At 38.3% G+C, this 16,545-nt stretch overlaps 1 protein-coding gene across 2 annotated transcripts in view; it reads right to left on the bottom strand.

Annotated features, from left to right (window-relative positions):
• grm4 (glutamate receptor, metabotropic 4) overlaps nucleotides 1-16,545 on the bottom strand; it is a 233,237-nt gene that overhangs the window by 60,155 nt on the left and 156,537 nt on the right. For both annotated transcript variants that reach the window (XM_065279718.2, XM_065279719.2), the window contains exons 5-6: nucleotides 14,584-14,738; nucleotides 11,080-11,220 (exon numbers count right to left, since the gene is read on the bottom strand). In XM_065279718.2, coding sequence (XP_065135790.2) covers nucleotides 11,080-11,220; nucleotides 14,584-14,738 — 296 coding nt within the window. The remainder of the gene's footprint in view (nucleotides 1-11,079; nucleotides 11,221-14,583; nucleotides 14,739-16,545) is intronic.

The raw sequence follows: 16,545 nt of genomic DNA, 5'->3' as shown, positions 1-16,545 counted from the left end.
TGGATTTTAAAACATGGTATCGAAAAAAGTATCGTTAGGAACCGGCATCGAAACGGAGGTATCGAAATTGGCACCGGATCGAAAGATTTTAAACAATACCCAGCCCTAGATAGCACATAACGGCAACTGGAATCGATCAAACCCGGTTTGTCACGTGACGTTCGACATATACCGTATTAGTCCAGGGTCATAAATAAACAGAGCGAATGATCCTCAGGTGAGGGTGATCTACCAACACCTGATGAGCTTGAGTTCAGCACCACTGACATTCGCAGATAAAAATGCAGGGTGTGAAATCCCATTTAACGAAGCCATAGTATTGGTATTCTTTTAGTGACATCTCTTTAATTTCCTCCAGCAAATACAAAACATGGCTTGGCATATTTTTGAATAATATGTTCTTCTGGCAATCCAAATAAACTGTTATTTGTTTAAAAATCCTCTGCTTTGTACCACACGCTCTCTGATCTCTGTGATGCCTCCTCTTATCGGCAACAATTGCAGCCATGTCAAGCGCAAAATGATGTTAAACACACTTTTTTCGGCATTACATAATGGCGCAAATACCAGTATTAACACATGCACAGACATGTTAAATGAATCATTTAAATACTATAAAGTTGTGTCTGAAAGGGAAACTTCTAGAAATGCATATGCAATAAGGTCAGTCACAAAAATAACTAGACCACACATTTTCAGTGCTAATTATCCACTGCGTGTCTGTAGTAAATACTGACAGTAATTAGTTAACGCCAAAATAATGGTTTGTGTTGGTGCAAGCTGTTAGTAAATCTTGCCCCATATATCACAAAAATTGCATTGTTGTTTTCTTGAAACTCAATTGGTTAGTGCGTTAACTTAGCACATAAAAGGTCATGTGTTCAACTCCCAGGGAGCACACTGTAAGTCACTGTACATCTCTGTATTATTATTGCGTTTATTTAATTTGATAAATGTAATGTTTTGATATGGATCAAAAGTTATTTGACAATATAAAAGATCGACTGATCTCTTTTTCCAAAAAATATTATGGCACACCAAAGTACACCCTATTCACGAGTGCCCAAACCCAAAATAGCAATCGTTGCTAAGTTAATGTTGCTTAGTGCAGTATTTTTCTTTTTGCTATTATGTTGCTTCACATTATGTTGCCCATTCATTCAATACTCTTGGCTGGTTGTCCAAGATGAACCCATCCATATTCCTTTGCATTCCTAAATTTACAAATCCTTTCTTATCGAAACAAAGCCACTGCAATTTGTCCTAAATGCTGCTGTTACCAAAGAAATGTCTGTTGTATTCTCCAAAGGTTTCTAATCACCAGTTCTACAGGCCTGCTTTAAACAGCAAACCAAAGGCAATTTAACATCCTCGACAGACCCGTGCATCTTGAAAACCCTAAATTAAAGAGGAAGGTTATGCTTGTGTAATCGTTCGCCACAAGCACAACTGTTGGGGGAAAACAGTTGTTGAAAAAGAGCCATTGTGATGCTTTCAGAATGAGGGAGGCTGGTCGGCCCACGCGCTTTCGATGCTCTGCATACAGAAACCCACTTAAACGCATCACCGCACTTATTGGTGGATGAACACTTGCATCCCTTTTGTCTTATTCATGCACACACAATCCTACAGTACAGAGGTACGCACAAACTCCTCAGCGACGAATCTTGGCACATTTTCACATGCATTACACCGCCAGGCTTGGCACCCCTTTGAAGGATCTTTTCCAATTAGGTAAGGCGTCTTTGAGATGGCAGAGATGAGGGCCGTGACAAAGTACCATACTCCAAACCTGCAACACCTTCAGCCGCTGTGGGCTGCAAAGACACTAACCGCCTCACACTGCGGGCGCAGCTCACCCTGGGAGTAATGGCTCCGACTCCCCCTATTTGCCAGAAAAACCTCCAGAGCCTTTTGTCTCACTTAAGTCTCTTGTTTGTGGTTTCGGACGAGTGATTTTCCCCTCGGAAGGTTTTGTGGAAGTGTGCCGCACCCTTAACCTCGAGAACAGTAAAAAATCTTTGATACAAAGCGCCTTTGATTCGCACACAATGCCAGCTGTTAGCAGAAACGGTCAGCGCATGCAAGCTACTAATGGAGTGGCAGTCGCCGAATGCACTTTTGCACTTACTGTATAAAAGCAATCCATTAACTTCCGGCGAAGGAATTAAAATATTCAGCTGTTATAATTGATTCAAAGGAGCGAAAAACTGCTTTGGATGTTGCATACATTAGTTTTGGATCTCGGACTTCAAAATCCCCCGAGCAATCATAGAAGAGCAATTATTTCCGATCTTTCAGAAATAATTCAGGTAATAATGTTTGGAAAGCTTTAGGCTTTCTGTCTGAGGTCCAGGTAATTTTGATGTAGCTGTCATAGATGAGCAGATCAAGAATAATATGCAAGAATATCCAGACCCATCTACTGTATAAAAACCTTAATTGTACACGTTTATAAAATAATTGTACATACAATATATCATTTTTTCAGATCCTCAGGATCGAACTCATGACTTTTGAATTGCTAATTCAATGCAGTTGAGCTACAGGAACAGATATAACTAACTAAAAACAGTGGTAACCAACCCACCAGTGGGTAACAAGTGATTTATTATGTTTATCTGCAGTGACTTGCAGTGCACTTATCGTCCAATAGCACAATGTTAATGATTTATAGTTCAGTCCTTGTGTAGATCGAACTGGCAATCTTTCAGTTACAAGCCCATAAGTCTTCAACATCGACGCTGCATCACCCCAAAAAGTTTTGCTTCGGAGAACTGGTGATAATAGATGAAATCTGCATCACCTTTGCATTTATCAGACATCTCTTCTAGATAAAAGATGAGTCCTGCTTTTTGATCAAAGCTCACACGCAAAACATTTAAGACATATGATGTCTCCTCTGCGTATCCTCTATGAACAATACAAGCCTGAGGGTTTCAGAGGGAACCAAAGTTTCTCTTTCAATTTTAGCAGTCTGGCTTGGCACTAGAAATCCTAAGAATTGCCCTCGAGGACATCATTACATACTGAATCTTTTTAAATACAAACCAGAGACACTTATGTGTGTTTCTGCAATATATATTGTATATTTAGTAGTAATAATATAATTGTGTGAATTGGAAAATTCTAGGAGAATTTGTTTTAATTGACAGACAAACTTGCCCTGGCACTGCCTTTTTGGTCTGTAAATTTGGCTAAAATGATGATCTCTGATGACAGGAAACTGGTTTGGAAGAACTAATGGAGAACATTTGTATCTTTTGAAATTGAAAGGGTTTCCTGTTGCTATAGACTGTAAAAAAAGGTGGACGACGCCTGTTCGCTCTCTTCCATTGGTGAAAAGTGAAGCCGCCAGTGTCCCGATATGGCGCTGACATATTGTGTCTTGAGTCTGCGCAATATCGATTTCGGGACCAGTCATGCGCAGTAGTGAGCAGGAAGGGAAGCCGCGAAGTCAAAACCCCGCCCTCGCTCTCGTAGAATGCGTATATCACACGATATCACAGCTGTCAATCATGACGTGACACCACCGTTTTTATATCATTAAATAACTAACTAAACACAAACCTATTTTAAAAACAAACATTTGAATTTACATCAGCGTGATAAAAAATACAGTAAATGACAGAAACCAGCTTCGGAAAAAAGATAATTGAAGTGTAATTAATTTTTTTAGTTGGTCTCAAGTCCCATTGAATAACATGGGGAGGCAGGGTTTATGACCTATACTGGGACCAGTCACTGGGGGGCGATCGAGACGTTTTGGCTTCACTTTTCAGGGCTTGTGCGGCACGCTTGGTTGCTACAGTAAATTGGTAGAGCATAGTGCCTAGCAACAAGGCTGTAGGTTCGATTCCCAGGGAATGCCAGCCTGATCTCACGTGAATTTGTACGCATTTTCTGAGTTGGCTAATTGGTTTGCATTCTTACGAAGTGAATCGTATAAAAACATTCAATTATCATAAAAAGCTATAAACAACCCCAGCCCTAACTAAATTGTCAAAGGGGCCAAAGCAAACCATACAAAACTGTACGAATGTGGTCATACAAATTAATATGAATTAGCCACCTGGTAAAATGCGTAAGTATTTTCTAAGTTGGCTAAATTGATTAATACGTAGGAAGTGAATCATACAAAAACATACGATAATCATTAAAAACTATAAACAACCCCAACCCAGCCCACAATGTCGCGGGGCAAAAGATAGAAAATTGTACGAAATGTGGTTGTACAAATTAATTATAATTAATAAGAATTAGCCACCTGGTAAAATCTGTACGTATTTTTTGTGTTGGCTAATTTGTATGAATTTGTACAAAGTGAAGCATACAAAAACATACAAAGTTATAAAAAACTATAAACAACCCCACCCTTAACCAAAATGTCACGGGAAAAAGCAAATCATACAAAATTGTATGAATGTTGTTTCACAAATTAATACAAATTAGCTAACTGGTAAAATTCAAATGTATTTTCTGATATGGTTAATTTGTATGAATTTGTACAAAGTGAATCGTACAAAAACGATTACGATTATGATTATCATTAAAAAAACTATAAATAACCCTACCCCTTACCACAATGCCACAGGGGAAAAAGCAAACCATACAAAATTGTACGAATGTGGTCATACAAATAAATAAGGATTAGCCAACTGGTAAAATTCATACGTATTTTCTGTGTTGGCTAATTTGTAAGAATGCATACGAAGTGAACAAAAGCATACGATTATCATTAAAAAAACTATAAATAACCCCATTCCTTACCACAATGTCACAAGGGCAATAGCAAATCATCCAAAATTGTACAAATGTGTTTGTACGAATTAATACGAATTTGCCACCTGGTAAAATCTGTACATATTTTTTGAGTTGGCTAGTTTGCATGGATTCATACAAAGTGAATCGTACAAAAACATACGATTATCATAAAAAAACTATAAACAATCCCACCCCAAGCACAATGTTACGGGACAAAAGCAAATCATACAAAATTGTATGAATGTTGTCGTACAAATTAATACAAATAAGCCACCTTGTAAAATTCGTACGTATTTTCTGAGTTGGCTAATTTGTAAGAATTTGTACGAAGTCAATCGTATAAAAACATATGATTATCATAAAAAAATATAAATAACCCTCACCCTTTACCACATAGTCATAGAGGCAAAAGCAAATCATACAAAATTATACAAATGTTTGTACGAATTAATACGAAATAGCCACCTGGTAGAATTCGTACATATTTTCTGAGTTGGCTAATTTGTATGAATTGGTACAAAGTGAATTGTACAAAAACAAACGATAATCATAAAAAACTATAAGCCACCACACCCCTAATCACACTGTCACAGGCACAAAAACAAATCATACAAAAATGTCCTGATGTGGTTGTACGAATTAATACGAATTAGACACCTGGTAAAATTCCAACTTATTTTCTGAGTTGGCTAATTTTTATGAATTCATTTGTATGAACAGTTAAAACATACGATTATCATTAAAAACTAGTTTATACTTTGAATTGACAAAGGTTTCCCTGTATAGTCAGACATGGGCCAACACTGCTGCGATACTAAGAAACTCACAGGTGGAATAAACTGCAACTGGACCAGACTTCATACTGATAGTCAAAAGCCTAGCTACTTGAAACCACTGTCACCCCATACGGTACACAAGAGCAGTGAAACCATGTAGCTACCGCAAACAGTTGTCAACAAGCTAAACTTTGTCCTCCCATCCTCCGATATCACAAGGATCCATCTCGACATGTGCAATCCATAATCACAAGCCGCTCACCGGGTGGAGAATTTCCTGCATGCTCGACCCTGATAAAAGCAAAACAGAGCGGCGAAAACCGAGAAAGACAGAGAGCGAGAGGACAGGAAAGAGGCAGAGATGAGGAGAGCCGAATGTGGAGATATCCAACCTTTTAATCCGACAGTAACCACAGGGCTTTTGTGAGGGCTGGAAAATCACAGCATTGATGTAGCTCTCTCTGAGATCTGTGGCTGCTGGATCTTCGATAAGCGCAGGGGTCGACTCGGTCTTCTCATTTAAACAGTTCATTCATGATCAACGTGCAAAACTGAACCCCTCTCTACTCTTTATAACAAATTGTACAACTTCAAATATACCGGATATGTAATGCTATTCTCTTGTATTTTTAATTACAGGTAAATTTTAGCATCATTAAGCATTATTTAGTTATTTAGTGTCCATTGAGTATGCTTAAAGTACATTTTCATGTAGTTCAGTTGGAACAGCATTGAATTAGCATCTCAAATGTCATGGGTTCGATCTATAAGTTGATGAACTGTATAAAAGTGTCTGCCAAATGCATTGTAAATGTACATGTAAAACAAAATAATAAGGCTCTAAAATGTAATAAAAGTTTACACATTTTACATGTTAGATACAAATTAATAGACGGTTTCATCGGAAGCATGCGTGTGGTCATGGTTACGTGCCTGGCCCGTGGTTAACATCCGGTCTGTGTTTGTTTAACGGTTCCCTTGTTATCAGAAATAATCTGCTCTGTTTTCATTGATTATTTGCTGAAGTTGATCGGAAGTTAAGTTTGTGCCACAAAAGCCGTTTTTTGTTGTTGCCACTGAAACCCTATACAAAAGTGCAACAGTGACGCCTTATAATTATAATTATTTTTAACACCATGTAGCAAACAAACTAACGTATTTGAATATCAGAGAAAGCCCAAATAGACATGACTTTACAAAAAAAGTATTTTAATAAAACAAACTATGCTGCTTAAGTGTTGATGCGGACATGATTGGATTATGAATAGCGATATAATATAAAATTACCTATAAATAAACTAAATTGTTTAACTTTACATTATTTTAACCTCCTAAGGGGCCAGTCACACCGAAAGCGTATATGGCAGTTGCAGGCGCCTATTTTTGAATGATATTCTATGGGCGGGGAGCGTTTGCGCGCTGTTTATGCACACTTCAATATTTGATTGACAAGACAGCTGACTCGGTGGTTGCTAAGCAATATAAAAAGCTGCGTCGCAATGCTCTTTTTTAGAAAAGGCAGTGCGTCGCGCCTTGCGTTTCGAAGCGTTTAAAGCGCGGTTGGTGTGATTAGCCCCTAACTGTGCATTCACACAAACCGCGGTAGAGGTGGCAAAAACACACTATTCGCGGATAGTTGGATGCTTGAATATTTTGAGTTTACTCACTTTATTTGAGCCTGAAGCCTGTGCGTGAATTTCTAGTCATTAGAGACATTCACGTGGAAAATCGCGTCATGGGAGGGGCTTCTGCGACTCCGATTGCTCCCTGTAATCACGTCACTGCTAGAGTAAGCTCCTGATTGGTTAACGTGGCGCGAATATCCACCAAAGTTCAGATTTTTTAACTGCCGCGTTTCCCGCAGCAACATTCAATTCGCACAGAACGTGCCATCGGAAAAATATTTGGTTATTATATTTATTGGTTCTTTCTAACCCCAAATAGCTGAAAGAAATCTGAAAAAAAGACAAACCAAAGCTCGGGTCTTAGAAGGTTAAATTAAAATACTAGGTTGTTTCAACATATGATTCAGAAAATATACAAGGTCAACGGCTGGATTAAATTAACCTAGAAAATGTCCATGTTTGAGGTTTAAACAACCTAGCAAAGGTTATTTTAAAGGGCACCAATGATCCGATTCATGATTTAACTTTTCCTTTGGTGGGTAAGTGTGTATTAGTAAGGGTGCGCGGGCAAACACTAACGCAGGGTTAGATGTAACACGGACTGTTTACATTGTTGCACAAGGTTGAGCATTTTGTTTTTCCGGTATTTTTTTCACGCTGCCAAAAGATCTCCCGCAAATTATTGGACATTAGCGCAATTCTTGCCGTTGTTTTAAATAAGCTACACACAAATGATTGCTGGCTGCCAACAAAATAAATCTGTGCGTCATATCAAAAATTGTGTGTGCAATTTATTTTTGTTCATAACTTTAATATTGATTGAATAAGGTCACGTCAACAATTGAAATCATAATGAAATGAATGGCTAAAATCAGACTTTAATGCTCATCATCTCAGAATTTGATTTTGAAACTGTAGTATGGTTTTACAGACTGGGTCACATATAAAAAAAATTGTCATAATTTAATTGTGCTGCTTTTTCTCACATATTAAGATATTTGTATTCATTTATAATTGAACTATTGTTAGAAAAGGGCTGGATTAATAAATACAGTGTGGATACCTGTCTATTATAGACAGATTGATATATAAACAATATCCACTTCAAGTATATAGACAAAATAGTATTAAAATATTTGCCTGCAAACTTAATTTAAGTGTTACAACTAGCCCCCTGCCTGTTACAGTTAACCCCACCTATGGGGTAAGTTGTAACGTTTGCACATCTGTCACTTTTGGTGTAATTGTCCAAGAATGGTAAGTACTAGAAACAAACTTCAAATGTTCATTTGTAGCAGAGATGTGTGTGTTGCTTGTGTAAAAATATAATTAATCAAACTCAAATATTTTTTTGAATGATTGAGCCAAAACCAAAAAGCGTTTGGTTGTTCCCCCACTCTCCCTTACATGTAAACGATATGAAAAAGGTACAAATCATAAAGTAAACGATGATGCGAGTTATCGTCTCCAATCTAAATCTCTTTTCTTGGACTACAACAAACACACTGGAGCAACAAAAATTTACGATATGTGGAAAATGTGTTTTTAACCATAAACCACGCTTACAATTATACCAAATACACAAAATAACATTGTTTTTAGCAACAAAATAGGTGCTCTTTAAACCCAATAATTGGGTTTGTTCATATTTTACCCAACCATGGGTTCAAACAACCAAGCATGTTTTTTTAAAAACATAAGTAGAACACAATGTTACTTAAAGGTGGGCAGTCACTGCAGAGCTTTTCTGACATGATTCCCGTTTCCACGGTAACAGTAACTTCTCTTATCAAAATAAATAAATAAATAAGAATAAAGCATATGTCCCAGTATGTCTGCTTATATACTTATATATATATATATATATATATACGGAAATCTCAACCTGAATCACAATCAACCTAAGAACACCTGCAATGCATTATGACTGTGTGGCCCAGTTTGTCATAAAACCCATCCATTTTTGTGATTTGCCGTTTCCAACATAAAATCCTCCCAACATTACATAAAGAAGAGTCTGTGAAAACCTAACCTCAATATCTTTATTACTGACTGAGTAAGGCCAATTGAATCAAGTCTAATCTTGTATGTAGTCCATATTTTTACGTTCCCCCCACCCCGTGTAATTTCTTTCAGAATGCATGCAAAAATCACACATCATCTTACTAAAAGGATGAAAGGCAGTGATGTTACATGCAGAATCAGCTTTGATTCACACCTCGAATACGTCTCACGGATCCTCCATCATATTCGTCATTACTGAAAATGTCAGCGGGAATTTGGGACAATCTGTGGGTGCCTGTTGACTCACGCATTAGCGCTGTCCCTCCAAGGCTATATTTACACCGTAGTCTGTCTGAATGACTGTGAAAACAAACCCTCACTGTGCCAATGACAATGCTCAGATTTTTCTCAGAAAGAGGTCTCGAACCAACAACGGTTTTCCGCCACGAGCTCAGGTACGCTGGAGATTCGCAACATGATATCATCAGACACAAATAATTACACTGCGCTTGTTTGAAAACACCTTGTCTAATCCTTACAATCGAAGTATACAAGCTAAATCTTAATGGAAAATACATGCAGGCCTCGATTGTTAATCTCTGTTTGCAGTTATTACACAAACGCAAACACTCAGACTCGGGAGAGCGATGCCACGCTTTAAATTCCACAGTGAACCGAAAAGGTTTAGCAGACTGCCGTGAGAGTGGCCTTTGGTTCTGAATCACTGCTTTCAGACAAACATTACATCTTCCCTTGGAGACGAAACTGTTCAAGGATGCTATCCAGTTAAGGTTGCATTGTATTTCAACGTGCAGTCGTTTCCTTGAACTAATATAGCCGTGCAAACAGTCTAACGCCATTCTCATTTCCCATGTGGCGTTATGAATCAGCCTGAATGTGCGTGGCAAATGTCAAATTCTTCTTTTTTAAATGAATAATCAAGCCTAACGTCAGCATTTGTGCGATTTTTCTCTTTTATTCAGATCTGAACTCATAAGTATGTAAAGCAAGCTGTGCCATCTTTAATCTACTGTATAAAGAAAGGCTTTGTTAAGTGGCGTCTTCCACAATAAAATCTACCCTACCATATTTTTTAATCAAGTGAATAGAGCCACCGCATTTAATCACTATTGGCTATTGAAGAAAGTTCTGTGAAGTAACAATGATAAATTTTCTCCTGGCATAGCAATTAGCATAAAGAAAAAAAATGATTTATTATGCTGCAACTGAGCGATAGATTTTGCTTCGGGCGGCATGCTTTTGGCAGTCCGCTAAAGGCCAGCAGTTACAAGTGAGCTCGTTGACAAAGACTTTGCGTGAGATGTTATAAAGTTATGCCGCGGTGACATTTAGTGAAGTCGGTGAGCCGCAGTCATACATAATCGGACTTCCGCCGTGTATGTGAGGTCAGTGCGCCGATTCTGAACCGGGAGGTTAATATCCAGCCGTTTACTGATGCAGTAAGCACTGAAATGCTTGGTGGGCTGCATGCTAAGAATTCGACTCCCTACCCCAGTCCCCCTCGAGAAGGTCTGCGGGCATAAACCCCTCCTTAAAAGATCACACCCTGCACTGATTGGATCTGAAATCTGTGTTGCTAGGAGTCAAGCCACACTTTTTTTTTCTTTCATGCCTTATGGGCAGGGATTTAACCGGGCATATTTGTTAACCTTGAATCAATTAAACATCATCAACTTTTCTTCAATACTCTGGATTGGTTTTCTGTGGTTAGTGCAAATATAATATTGGTCTGCAGTGGAAAAGCTTTGCTGTAAGACTCGGGTGTGAATAAAGGAGATGAAAGAACATCAGGCCAGGTCTTTTTTACGACCGACCTGGCATCTCCCATCGCTCGCGTTCTCGTTTTATGAAGCGCTAGATGGAGTCTAGCTGGAGGGAGGATCTCTTACTTGTGCATTTCTTAATGCCGGATCCCTTCTTCAAGGCATGGCGACTGAGCTTGCAGGCGAAATTGTTCTCCCAGAATTCGGCGAACCAGATATTCCTCCGGTTGTTTTCCAGCGTCCGGCTGATGAAGTAGCGATCAAAGCCTGCGGGCAGATCGATGAGATCAGTGTCGATTTAATGCGCTCTGTCAGGATGTCTGTGAACTTCATAAGGCAGGATGATTTGATTGAACATGATTGAATGTGAATCATTTTTTCTTCTATATTTGGCTTAAAAAATGCATTTGTAGTCATTATTTACCCTAATGTTGGTTCAAACCTCTGTGTTGTTGTTTTGTGTGAGGAACATACACTTTTTTCCTTTCAAACAATCTTCTGCTTTTTATACACAGACTGTGGGCATTTCTTTGTAAAAACATCATCATAACATCACAGTCAGTCCAGATGACTTTTGAAGCCAAATAAATTATTGATGTTTGATGATGTCATCGACATCCAACCTCACATGATTCGTCTAAAGGCACCAAATGAGCAGAGGGTGATGTCTTTCAAATCTTTTGTGTTGATTCATACGGATTTCTTTTGTAAACTGTTTAGGAACTTTTTTGGAACAAAATCAGTTTTAATTTTTTGTACAGTCAAATTGGCTCTTCAAGTCATTCCAACTTACTATTTTCAATGCTTTAAAGGGGACATTTTTTAAGATTTAAAACAAATATTTGGTGTCCCCAAAGTACGTATGTGAAGTTCTAGCTCAAAATACCATATAGGTTATTAATTATAACATCTTAAAGTCGCAATGAAATTGAAATGAAAAACTATATATGTATTTTTAATAGTGTGGTATTATTAACAAATGACTTATCTGTGAGCTTCATTATTTTTTAAAAATTCGTGTGTGCTCATAATCTTTAATCAAAAATGCAAATCTCCTCCCCTCCTCAAAACGATCTCTCTTCACTTCCGGTCAAAAGTATGGCAGGTGGGTGGGGTCCGGGAGAAGATCGCAGTGATTAGCAATTAGCAACACGACCCAACTTCAAACGATCCAATCAGATCTCGATGGACAAATTCAAATCCAGCCCTGCCTTATTTCATCTCAAAAGCCGTTTCATTCGGATATACGTCACCACGGGGAAAATAAGGCAATCGCTACTTCCGTTTCATGGCGACTTTAAAATTGCCACTTTGTAGGTGTAAGCAAAAATGTGGCGTTTTGGGTGTGTCCTTTAAAATGCAAATGAGCTGATCTCTGCACTAAATGGCAGTGGAGTGGTTGGACAGTGCAGGTTAAGGGGCGGTACTATCCCCTTCTGACATCACAAGGGGAGCCAAATTTCAATGACCTACTTTTTCACATGCTTGCAGAGAATGGTTTACCAAAACTAAGTTACTGGGTTGATCTTTTTTACATTTTCTAGGTTGATAGAAGCACTGGGGACCAAATTATAGCACTTAAACATGAAAAAAGTTTAACATTATTTCAACAAGTGTTGTTGTCGATTCCAACTTGCCTGAGTCAACCCTACTGAAAATCCAGCTAAAATATGCATAAGCTGGTGAGCTGGTTTTAGCTGGTCTCCCAGCTTCATTTTAGCTAGTATTGCTGGTGTAGCAAGCTGGTCTAGCAGTGTTTTGGTCACTTTTTAAGCTGGTCTAGCTGGACTTAGCTGGTCAGGCTAGGAGACCAGCTGACCCATCAGCTTGACCAGCTTTGCCAGGCTGGGAGGACCAGCTACTGCCACCTTAAACCAGCTAAAACCAGCTACCAGCTTATGCTGGTCTTTGCTGGATTTTTCAGTAGGGAAGACTGAGTCCGGATAAAGCTGTCTTTACCCAGACTCAACACTCGATCTCTGGTCTTGGTCTTGACTGGGACTCTGGTTGAACTCGACCACAACACTGATTTCAACTCATTAAAACAAGTTTTTTAAAGCAAGTTACAGCAACTCACCACTGGTCAATTGATTTGCCAAGCCAGTAGAGACCTGCAGGAACTTTTGGTGGGAAAACCCAAGAAGCTATTTAGCATGTTAGCACTTCCGGTTTTCTCGTCCTAAATTCAATTGCTTTTTGAATGGGGTTTTGGTTAAACGCCTTAAATAAGCTCTTGGGTTAACACAAGCTTAATATATTTTCACATTTATTATAAAACACACTAGCAATTCCACTGTTAATGATTTTTACAGCTTCTATATTTTATAAAACAGCTAACAAGGTGTTGCATAGGACTACCCTGCTGAAAAAACAGCATTAAACCAGCACGGACCAGCATGGAAATTATGCTGGTCTATGCTGGTTTGGCTGGTGCTGATTCTGGTTTAGCTGGTGTTCATTAGCAAACCAGCACCAAAACACAACAAATGGTGGTCTTTCTGGTATGCTGGTTTTTTCAGCAGGGTACATACGTTGTCGTAGGCTGATCTCAGGAGAGTTTGTGCGTATTTTATGATTTGGCTAATTTGTACATAGTGAATAGTAGAAAAACATATGATTACCATAAAAACATGGGCAAATCGTACAAAATGTAAAATTGTGGCCGTACGAACTAATACTAGAATAAGTCACCTCGTAAAATACGTACAAATTGCCATGAGATAGCATATCTTGCCAGGGACTTAAAACGTCATTACATGAAAATCTCAAAAACTATGCCACATGGGCACAATCCCCCCCAAAAAACGTGAAAGATCAACCCAGTAACTATGTTTTGGTAAACCATTTTCTGCAAAAATGTAAAAAAAAAACATAGGTCATTCAGATTTTGCCTGTTTTGTGACATAGATCTCATAATAATAATACCGCCCCTTAATCTTCACTTTACACCACTGCCATTTGGTGCAGAGAGTAAAAATAATTGACAGCACAGCTGACTTTTAATTTTAATAAACAACAATCGTTGCGATCAATGTTTGCATTTTATCAGCTCATTTGCATTTTAGAGGACACAGCAAAAAAGAGCAAATCTTTTTGCTCGGACTTAAAAAGTGGCAATTTTAACATGTTATAATAAATTATATGTGGGGTATTTTGAGCTAAAACTTCACATATGCACTCTGGGGACACCAAAGATTTATTTTTATTTTATCTTAAAAAAAAAAACTTGATGATATCGTAACCTTTTGTTGATCAGGGAGGTTTTTGTGATAATCCAAACGCCTATGGAAAAATGTGAAGCTAACTCCTGGGTTGCTTACAAAAATATGTCATCCGTGCAGGTCTCTATTTGACTGTACTGTACTTAAATTGTTTTGCATTTTTTATTGTAGTTTCTGATTTTGTAAAAAAAACAACAGCAAATGAAACAATATGAGATTAAATAAAGTAAATAATGACCATTTCTCTAATACTGTGCATGCTTTGATATTTATCTCTTTTTGTTGTGCTTTTTAATGCATTTCCACTAATGTTTATTTAACTCATGTTCTCTAAACACTCTGGTTTATAATCGGTCTTTAATGGATAACAGCAATCACTGACAAGTGGAGGATTTAATTTGTCACTTACCTTTGATGGACTGACGTTTGGGTAGGATGGTGACAGCTCCTTCTGCCATTTCCTCTTGGTTAAGGACGGGTGATATCTTGGATCCCCAGCTATCGGACCCCACCCACAGGAAGTGACCCGTCTGATTGGCTCTCTTTGCCGCCTGCAGCAGCCGCCTGTAGAGAAAGTGAAGCTGGAGATGAGTGACACGTTACGCAAAGCCTTGAATACACGCTCGACTCCCGGGCTCTGAGTCGCATCAACGCTAATGTCTTGTTTGCAATTATTGTCTGCTTTCTGTTCGCTTTGGTGATTCTCTGTCTACAGTAACTGCAAATCAATGCGTTATTGAAAGGTCAGTATTGACATTGTTTAGCTCTGAAATTTCAAAGGATTCTCCGTCAGGCACGGCAGCAATTGATGTCAAAATTAGTCATGCACAACTGACAGCGAAAACACTTCCCCAAGATAACAATGGCTCAATAAAGCATGTTTGAGACTGGGCGCACAAAATCATTTTCCTCTGAAAAGACACAGACTCCAGGGTGAATTCACAAACTGCAGTGTTTATCGGAGCAAAAACTAAACCACTGAAAGTAAAGCGTTTTTGTTTGCTAAATCCGCCGTCTTTTTATCTACAGTAAACTGTTGTAATTATTAATATTGTGCCTTCATCATAAAATTAAATGCTAGACACTGCATTTGGCACACATGACACTACGGTATTATGGTAGCAAGCAATTAAACCAATTTTAAGTAAACATGATGTTGGTGTACATTTTCTATCGCTCATCGAGTGTCGATTAAGCACGTTACAGATGAACACACTAACAGCATTTTAAACAGCCAATTGAATTGCAAGGTGGGGTATGGCGTAATGCAAATTTTGTTTAGCACACATTTTGTGAGCACGTTTGGACCGTCATCCGATTTGCATAATTCCTTTAGTGAAATGGGTGCTTAAACAATGCAGGCAGCAAATTCAGAAAAACGCTGCAATCATCAGGCGCGATTTGTTCCCAGTGAGTTCCTCCCAAAGTGGTTTTATATGCATTTAATTTCTATAAGCTCTTTAATCCATTTAACAGGCTCACCTGACGGTAACATTTCAATATTTTTAACGAGACGCTGCGCCTCCCTTGCCATATCACCTGCGTTACGCCCATTTTTGCATATTTCAGCTAGCGAGGGCATTTCAGGTCTTTTTATACTTCCTGGCTCCGGTGTCACCCTGCTGGTGATGTTACGCCACACCATTGGTTAAATTCGACATACACATTCAGACGCATGGAGGTGTTCCCATATTCCACCGCCAATTCCTATGGTGGGGAACTACATTTACAATTTTACTTCCATTATATGACAGTTTTCAGAATGCTTTTATCACATGCAAACTTGCATTAGATGAATGCAGTTACTCTAAGAAAGGCTATTTGGATAGTCTACACTATCTGGGGCACCATTGACTTCCATAGTAGAAGAAAATAATAATACTATAGAAGTAAATGGTGCCCCTGAAAATATCTTAATTTGTGTTCAGCAGAAAAAGGACATTTATACATGTTTGGAAAAACTTTTTCCGGTGAACTATTCCTTTAAGAATTCTGCAGAATAGCACTGGTGGTACATATAAATAAAGGAAACAGGGTGCATTATCACATCAGGTTGACTTAATGAAACAAAGTTAGAATAGCGGTGCTATTAGCAGGGCTTTCACACACTTTCTAAATTAGAAATGCATGGATGTAAACACACATAAACAAATCATTATGAACTCAAGGACAATGTCTGACAAACAATAATTAGAAAAGCATGATTAAACAGCCATCACGGACACTCCGCGAGCAACAAATTGAAAAAGTTTGACCATAATTATTCCTTCAAATGAAAATGATTATTATTCAATGAAAGTCTAATAGCAGATTTAAGTGACGGCTTTTTGTCAATTTCCACAAGAACAGCTGGGCTCTAATGGTTACGATT

This window comes from Paramisgurnus dabryanus, chromosome 7 (assembly GCF_030506205.2).
Source record: "Paramisgurnus dabryanus chromosome 7, PD_genome_1.1, whole genome shotgun sequence".
NCBI lineage: Eukaryota > Metazoa > Chordata > Actinopteri > Cypriniformes > Cobitidae > Paramisgurnus > Paramisgurnus dabryanus.
Note: the sequence above shows the minus strand (reverse complement) of the source record. Positions and strands in the feature narration are given on the sequence as shown.